Source organism: Trichechus manatus, unplaced genomic scaffold (assembly GCF_000243295.1).
Source record: "Trichechus manatus latirostris isolate Lorelei unplaced genomic scaffold, TriManLat1.0 scaffold00021, whole genome shotgun sequence".
Classification (NCBI taxonomy): domain Eukaryota; kingdom Metazoa; phylum Chordata; class Mammalia; order Sirenia; family Trichechidae; genus Trichechus; species Trichechus manatus.
The window spans coordinates 13,264,194-13,273,357 of NW_004443957.1; the positions used below are offsets into that span (position 1 = coordinate 13,264,194).

The window sequence follows — 9,164 nt, forward strand, 5'->3', positions numbered from 1 at the left end:
GATTGTAATGGAAAGAAGCATGGCTGAATACATCAATTAGTAGACTTCATAGATAGGCTCAGGCCCAGCTGCCAAGTTAAGGTCTTGGGTAAGATGACTGAGCATGAATGACAGGAAGTAGAGGGACACAGGAATCACTCTAGCTGTGAACTCTGTAGGTTGGTCTAGCCCAGAACCTGGCAGGTGGGGAGAGAAGAAGTCTAAGATGAGCTCAAGGTTCATCAGGGCAGGCTGTAAATGTGGTATCTTCCTTCAAGCAAACCATGAAGACAGATGCTGAGACACATTTGCAAGGGCATTGGGAGATGATGTGCTTGATTTTGAATACAGCAAATGCACTGAGAGAGAGAGTTAGGTAACATTTGGAAAAGAAGGGAGGAAGAAGGAGACCTCAGAAATGGATTATAGGCAAGGGATATATCAGCAGAGGTGACAGGTGAGGTAATGGGAGTGGGCAAAAGTAACAAAAGCAACGTTTGTGTTATGGCAACTAACTTTTACTGTATTTTTATTCTCTGCTGACTAAAAACCAAATCAGTTGCCATTGAATTGACTCCAGCTCATGGCAACTCCATGGGTGTCAGAGTAGAACTATGCTCTGTAGGGTTTTTAGTGGCTTATTGTTTGGAAGTAGATGGCCAGGACTTTCTTCTGAGATGTCTCAGGTAGACTTGAACCTCCAACCTTTCAATTAGCTGCCAAGCGTGTTAACCATTTGTACCACCCAGAGATTCCCTCCTTTCTTCTAGGTGTTGTAGAAGCATTACCATATAATCCTTACAACAGCATCATAAAGTAGATTGTATCATTGTCCCCATTTTATTAATGGTGGAAATGAGTACTTGGATTGATTAAGGAGTTTTCTTATGGTCACCGGGCACTAAGTGGCAGAGCTGGGAATTATATAAGGACTGATACCAAAGTCTTCTTGTCAAAGGCAATTAAGAATAAGAGAGAGAGAGAAGAAAAAAGAGCAAGAGTGAGAACGAGGGTGAAAGAGAACCAGCGATCGAGGTAAACAAGATAGAGAAGAAGTTCAAGGATGCAACCTTGGGGATTATGCCAACTTGTAAAGGAGTTTAAAGGATGTCCTTGCTCAAAGCATTTAAGTGTCGAGATTATAAGAGGGCACCGAGGATGTGTACGATTTACAGAAATTTCTGTAAGTTAACTTAAAAGTCTTTAGGCTCCCAAACATTTTGTTTGTTCAGTCCACATAACTAGCTATGAGCGGAGGAGAGAAAATGGAACATGTGGGAAACTTGGAAAGAGTTAAAGAATTAAGGAATATTGTTACAACCTAAGTCTCTTCATTACCCTCTGTTTATTAATGGGGACAGGTTTTCCCAGCTTCATATCTATAAAAATACAAGTAGAATTGATGCTGAACCTTATCTTATTCTAGCAATAAGTAATGTCCATTCATGGATGCATGAATTAATTGGGGAAAAAAAGATTCCAAACATCTCATTAAAAGATGAATTTCCAATGGAATTTTATTTCTTATAGATAATGATAATTGATGAAAATCTGTAATATTTTAATGTTGTTTTGATCCCTTGTAAACTAATAATAATAATAATGATAAAACAATACTGAAGGAAAATTTTAACACTTCAAATTTTGGTTCAAAGAAACATGCTAGAATGATCAATTAAAGACTTCTAGGCATAAAAATATAGTTTATTAAGATAAAACTCTGTGGTGTAAATGGAATGAAAATATGAATTCAAAGAGAAAAAGGAAAGATGCAGGCTGGATGGCTTGAATCTTTTGCTGTTCACATATTTTTAAAACGGGTGATGGTGGATGTGACGTCACTATGATAGCTTAGGTTCCACTGAATAGTTTTTTAAAGTGATGTAGCAGTTTTATTTTAATGTCAATGTTTGTAATGCGCTAGCATTCTATCCTTTGCAACAATTTAAACTTCTAATAAAAGATTGTGTATAGCAACTTAAGAATTAGGAAAGGAGAGGAACTTCCTTGTTGTTCAAAATTCCTTTAGAGAATATAACTTTAAAGTAATTTGACATCTATGCATTTAGACTGCTTGAGGCTGCCTAAATCTAGTTCATCATGCCCAAAGTCTCTAATATTAACAATAGTTAACATTTATGGAACACTTTTATGTTCTGGACATTGTTCTGCATACCTCACGTGAATTAAATCATTTTACCCTGACTGTGAGGTACATACCATCATTATCCATATCTTACAGGGAATAAGCTAATACACTGGAGAATGGATAACTTGCCCCAAATCACCCAGCTAGTAAATGGTAGAGCCAGGATTCAAACCCAGACAGCCTGAGGCCAGTGCTCTAATTTTTAACCTCTGTGGTTCTGTCTTGGTAAGAGGGTCGCCTTCTTCTTGCTCCATCACATCCTTGTTGTGGTTCCAGTCCAAGCCGACTCCATGCTGAGTCTCTCTGAACTCTGGAGAGTTGATATATCTCTCCTTTTCCTGGTTAATTGATCCCAGCAATCCAGGCAGTACTTTTCCTTTGCTTGAGATGATGTCTCTGGTTGTACCAGGCATCTGTGAGCTTCCTCTGCCTATCCTGGCTCAATTTCTGATCAACCCGTGCTGATTCTCAGTGGCATGTACTTTTGTGGCTGTGCCAGTTGTTAAAATATATCCTTACTCATCAGTAAATCAGAACCGAAACCCATTGCTGTCAAGTCAAATTCTGACTCCTAGTAACCCTAGAGGACAGAGTAGAACTGCCCCATAGGGTTTCCAAGGCTGCAGTCTTTACAGAAGCTGACTGCCACATCTTTCTACCACAGAGTGGCTGGTGGGTTCAAACCACCAACCTTTCTGTGAGCAGCCGAGCACTTAACCACTATGCCCCCAGTACTCCCTATCAATAAATAGATGCTGCCCTTTCTGCCATCCCAGATACCCAGGCCCTTCATACAAGGCCTCCTGGGACCTCCTTGTGATCAAACAAATAAAAGGTTAATGCCTGACACAGCCAGGGGCCTCCAGGATTCAGCTCCTAAACTGTATTTCCTGGAACCATGTCAAATATTTCGAGTATTACTCACTCCCTGATCAATTCATTTCTGAAACTGTGCAGGACTCTCAGGCACTCCCTTACCTCACCCCATCACCTAAATCTAGTTCCTCCTGTGACAGCCACAGAAGTCAGTTACCACTGTTCATGTTTCCGGGAAATATAGAAGGAGGTGACGAGTTTAACGTAGGTTTTGGAGAATAGTTGTTCTCCCTGGTTTAGAGGCACTTCCCAGAGGGAGGTGTAAAGTCACTCCTGCTGCCTGCCTGTTGGTTCGGAGCCAGCCCTAAGAGCCTTCTGTTTCTATCCTTCCCAGCTGTGTCCATCAGCCTTGCGGGGAGCAGGGCAGCTGTGCACCATTGCTGCTTAATCACACGGATGCGGTGAATTGTACCTCTGGTGGCCCAGGTCACATGAAGTGTGCTGTCACCTGTGAACGGGGGTTTGCCCTTCAGGCCAGGAGCGGGCAGTACCTCAGGCCCATGCAGGTGAGTTGGAGTCCATGGTCAACAGGACCAAGTTCCTGGTAAGGGAGCTACTCATGCTCTTCTCCTTGGCTGGGCTGGGGAAGGGCAGGTGTTTTTAAATTATTTGAAAGGAAAAATGAGGACTCTAACAAGCAAGGACAAGCAGGTTTTATAGAAATGCAGGGTACATAAGAGCATGTGCAATTCTGATTAACCAGGGAAGGGCTTACTCTAGTCTTCTTCTATGTTTTTGTCTTCCTATCAGAAATTACGTCCCCCACTTTTGCCTCAAGATGACAATGCCACTGTTTAGACGTGTCCACAATTTAGAGAGAAGAGAGATTTCAATCAGCTTATCTATGGTTCACTGTTCAGCCCCCCAACCCTCCTATAAGAAGGCTGGGAAGGAGAGCCTGATTTTCTCTCTAAAAAGCCGTAAATCTGTTAACATGGGCATTCTATCTAGCTTTGGTTCAAATTCCCAAGTTTCTACTAGCAGATTTGGAAGACCAGTTTGGAATGAAATTTTGGCTCCATTGCATGCTAGATTTGTAACTTAAAACAAAAAAACAAGACAAAATTAACCTCTTTAAGCCCATTTCAACTTTTATAAAATGATTAAAACAGAAGTATTTATCTCATTAAGGTATGATGATGACTAATGGAAAAAATAAAAAAGCTTCTAGTAAAATGATAGGTACATAAAGCTTCTAGTAAAATGATAGGTACATAGCACTCTAAACTCTTGGCTAGTATTATTCTGAGCGTGGTGGTATATTCTCAGCTAAGAATTCCATTTTCCATCTTTCTCTTAAAGAGCTTACAATGCTCTACAGAGGAACTTTAAACTTGCAATCAACCACTAGAAAATATCATACGATGAGATAAACGATGCACTAGACAACGGATAATGAGTGGTGCATGAGGAGAGCATCGGAAAGTTGTGGTGTCATGAGGAAGGAGTGGAAGCATGATTGGTTGGCTAGATACCAACGGCTTGGAAGATGGGAAAGTTTTTTTGTTTTGTACCAGTTGACTCCTTATACAGGTTGTGAAGCCATGGGAGAATTTCACTTGCTTAGAGATGGTCAGAATTTACAGACTCATTTTATTTTTTTCCTTTAACTTGTGGTAAATATGTATGTAACAAAACATTAGCCATGTCAACATTTTTCACACGTACACCTTAGTGTTATTAATGGTGTACATCATGTTGAGCAACTGCCACTATTATCCATTTTCAACTTCTTACATCACCCTTACCTGAAAAAGCTCGGGGTTAAAGACACAATCTTTGGTTTCAGGTTCTGCCTAGACAAACAGTTGCAATATGTCTTGAGGCACCAGCTTCTTGGTCTAATGATGTTGTCAGTTACTTTGGTCAGAAAGGCAGAGCCCTTATCACCTGTTCTTAAACCTATCTTAACCCAGATAAAGGTAGTCACACTAGAAAAGAGACAGAAAGAATGAAAAAGAGCAAAAAGAAGGTAGAGACTGAATCCACTGATATGACAGGTAAAGAGAGTGAAAGGCAGAGAGAGAAGGAAAGACGACGTTAGCAAGGCATTAAAATTAGGAAACTCAAGACGAAACAGACAATACCTAATAAAGCAAGGAGAAAATCCGGCAGTATATGCAGAGTTTGAGAGACATTCTTTCAATGATGAGTGAATCATTGTGGTTTGAGCCAGACTTCCAGGCTGTGATCAGTGTGTAAGGGGCAGAATCTGGGTTGAGAGGGAAAAGATGAGGGTTTTTCCTTTGCCAACAATCTGGTGTGGTCAGCTGACCGCCCCGTCACCTGTGACTGGCCCCACTAAGGAAATTATACAATCCCGGCTCGTGATCACAAGACGGGGGATAATTGCTTTTTGTTGATGCAAGAATTGAAGCTAAACAGGAAAATGTGTCTGGCTTCAACTGGGTCCCTCTGGCAGGCAACAGGGAAACATTGGGAAGCCTGGAGGAGCCGCTAGCCAGGAGTTGGTGTCAGGGAGTGACAGGTGCTTTCACCAGTCATTTTACCTTTGGCTTTGGAGCCACTGTGGTCTCCTGGTGGGAAGGCTGTCTCGGCCGCAGAATCTCCCCTCTCTGTCTTTGGTAACCAGTGGCTAAAGTAACTGCTGTGCTTTTTCCCAAACTAGCCATGAGCTCACAGGTCTCTAGGTCCTGCTCATTCTGTTCCCCCTCTCCCCCGAATCTGAGCACCTTCTCCTCCTGTCTCCCTCTGGCTGCTAGGAAGTCCTTATCATCTTTTAAAGGCCGGCTACAGCACTACCTACTTTGAAACTTGCTCCAAATTCTTTACCTCCCTGCCCAGGGAGGAGCAGCCCCTCCAATTCCCATAGTGCAGTTTTACTTCTACACTTACATTGATTATATCATATTACATATATTATAGTGTTTGAGTTTTACATATCTATGTTTTCTTTCTTCTTGGTCTCCGTTTTCTACTTCTTTGATTTTATTGTTGGCATTCTTTTTGTCATATTCTCTCAAATCATTATAGAAGGGGGTAGGATATTACCAGTAAAAATATATCTTTTGCATTTTCTCTCTTTAGTTCCTTTCCTCCCTTCCTCTTTCCCGTTCCCCTTCTTTACATTATTCCTCCTTCAGACATTTTGAGCCACTGTTTGAACATGTATCTTACAACTCTGGTAGGTTTTTAGCTCCTTCAGGACATCTGGCTTATCCAATCCTAGTACAGGACCTGGCCCTTCTAAGTGCTCAGTAAATGTTAGTCCATTTAATTAATGGGAATGTACTTTAGAACCAAGAGCCCTGGTGGTGCAAATGGTTAAACGCTCAACTTCTAACCAAAAGGTCAGTGTTTCGAACTCAGTGGCTCCCCGGGAGAAAGACCTGACGATCTGCTCCTGTAAAGGTTATGGCCTAGAAAGCCCTGTGGGGCAGTTCTGCTCTGTCACGTGCAGTCACTATGAATCGGAATCAACTTGATAGCACCTAACAACACCACCAACTCTAGGGCTAACCTACTGAAAATGATAGGGAAATGGCTAGAATCTTTCTGATTTCCACACGGTTTGGAAGGGGCCTTGCCTGCATGAACTGCCAGCAGTCCTTAGATACTATGCATGGTTCGCAGTAAAAGTGTTTTTTTGTTTTGTTTTGTTTTTTTCAGTAGCATTGTCAGTTGGCTTACCAGTAAGGGTCCTAGCAGAAATAGATGGCATGCTCGAAAGTGAGTGTTCTGAGGAGAATTTAATAAAGGGGCTGTTTATAGAGGTGTAGTCAGGGTACAGGGAAATCACAAGGAAATGGTGCAGTATCCCAGGGCAAAGGGTCTCTGTGAACACCTCTAGGTCTGAAAGGATGAGTGTGGGGAGCAGTTAGCAGAACCCACAGAAAGAGCAGGAGCCGTGTGGGGAAAGCCGTCAAAGGATGCAGCCAGCCTATAGCAACTCCCCAGGTAGACAAGCTCCCCAACCTCGCTGTACTCCCTCTCTCACCGATATCCTGCTAGCGTGTCCCGGGGCCTGAACTCAAGCACAAGCCAAAGGCATGAACTCCTCACAGGCTGGCGTCCCTGGGCCCAGAACAGGATGGAAAAGGTTAGATAACAGACCTAGTGGAGCAAATGCAGGGCATCCAATGGAGCTGGGCTAGAGGAGCATGTCCATGTAATGATTCTCTTACATTCATCAGGATTATACCTTGGCATTGTTAGACTAGGAGTCCCTAGGTGGTGCAAATAGTTAATGTGCTCAGCTGATAACCAAAAGGTTGAAGAGTCAAGTTTACCCAGAGACACCTTGGAAGAAAGGCCTGGTAAATCTACTTCCAAAAAAACAGCCATTGAAAACCATATGAGGCTATATATTAAAACAATATGGTACCACAAAGGGGACAGACAAAATAATTTTACCTGTTTTAAATGTTTGGACAAATAATCTCTAGAGCTCTTCTAAAGCCTATAAATTATCTGGATATGCCTTTCTATGTGACCTTGACATAGGAAAATTCTCTGTTTCTAGAAGGAAATTCTGCTCACGTGTTCCTCTGGGCACTGGGACCGGGCTGTGAGTTGCATGCCCCTTGACTGCGGCATTCCAGACCAGTCTTTGGTGAACTATGCAACCTTTTCCTGCTCAGAGGGAACGGACTTTCTCAAACGCTGCTCAATCTCCTGTGTCCCACCAGCCAAGCTTCAAGGTATTGTCTGGCCAATAGGAACTGTATGCAAGTTCTTTCATGCTTCCCTGCTTTGGTGCCCCTCCTATTTGTTCTGCTGTACCACCCTCCTCTGATAACAACAGCAAAGCCCCAAAAGGGCAAAACCATTCCTCACAATCTGGAAGGATGCACAGGCTCAGGACATTATCAATGAAAGAAACATAGACTTTCCTTCTGCCTTTAATTGATTGTACACACCCTGCAGTCAAGCCAACTAATACGGTTGTTCTGATAATATTAACAATCAAAATACCATTTATTATGCAAATTTTTTTCTTAATATTTATAAAAATCCTAAAAACAAAGTGTTCTTAGTTCCATTTGATAAATGAGAAAACAGTTATATAATTTGTCCTTGGCTACACTGCCAGTAAGGAGTCCTGGTGGCACAGTGGTTAAGTGCTTGGCTGCTAACCAAAAGTTCAGCAGTTCGAATCCACCAGCTTCTCTGTGGGAGAAAGACAAGGCAGTCTGCTTCCATAAAGATTTACAGCTTTGGAAACCCTATGAGGCAGTTCTACTCTGTCCTATAGGGTTGCTATGAGTCGGTTTTTGGGTATTGCTAGTAAGAGATGAAGATGGAGTGGAACCTGCCCTAACTGACTCCACACCTTGCTTTTTGCCTCACTAAGAGTTCTTGGACTTTGGTGTGCCCAACAGTTACCTAGGAGGCTTGTTACAAAGGCAGATTCCTCAGCCTTAACTCTGAGAGATTCTGATGGAGTAGGTCTGCTACTATGGGCAGTCTACGGATTACTCTTTGAGGAAGCTTGAATTATACTATCTACTGAGGCATATGGTGCAGTGTTTAAGCACAGAACTTGTTTTTTTTTTGTACTATAGATGAAGGTTTATAGGACAAATAGTTTCTCATTAAAGTTAGTACACATACTGTTTTATGACATTGGTTAACAACCCCACGACATGTCAGCATTCTTCCTTCTCAACCTTGGGTTCCCTATTACCAGCTTTCCTGTCCCCTCCTGCCTTCTGGTCCTTGTCCCTGGACTGTTGTGCCCTGTTAGTCTCATTGTGTTTTATGGGGCTGTCTAATCTTTGGCTGAAGGGTAAGCTTTAGGAGTGACTTCATCACTGAGCTATAAGGGTGTCCAGGGGCCATACTCTCAGGGTTTGTCCAGTCTCTGTCAGGCCAGTAAGTCTGGTCTTTTTTTGTATAGTTAGAATTTTGTTAGAATTTTTCACCAGCTCTGTCCAGGACCCTCTCTTGTGATCCCTGTCATAGCAGTCAGCGGTGGTAGCCAAGCACCATCTAGCTGTACTGGACTCAGTCTGGTGGAGGCCATGGTAGTTGTGGCCAATTAGTCCAAAGGACTGAGCTTTCCCTTGTATCTTGTTTTCTTCATTCTCCCTTGCTCTGGAAGGGGTGAGACCAGTGGAGTATCTTAGATGGCTGCTCACAGGCTTTTAAGACCCCAGATGCTACTCACCAAGGTAGAATGTAGAACATTTTCTTTATA

The 9,164-nt window shown here is 42.4% G+C and overlaps 1 protein-coding gene across 1 annotated transcript in view; it reads left to right on the forward strand.

The window, feature by feature from the left end:
* PAPPA2 (pappalysin 2) overlaps positions 1-9,164 on the forward strand; it is a 335,895-nt gene that overhangs the window by 233,010 nt on the left and 93,721 nt on the right. Inside the window, exons 14-15 of the mRNA XM_004372847.2 lie at positions 3,339-3,510; positions 7,488-7,665. Of these exons, the coding sequence (XP_004372904.1) occupies positions 3,339-3,510; positions 7,488-7,665 (350 nt within the window). The remainder of the gene's footprint in view (positions 1-3,338; positions 3,511-7,487; positions 7,666-9,164) is intronic.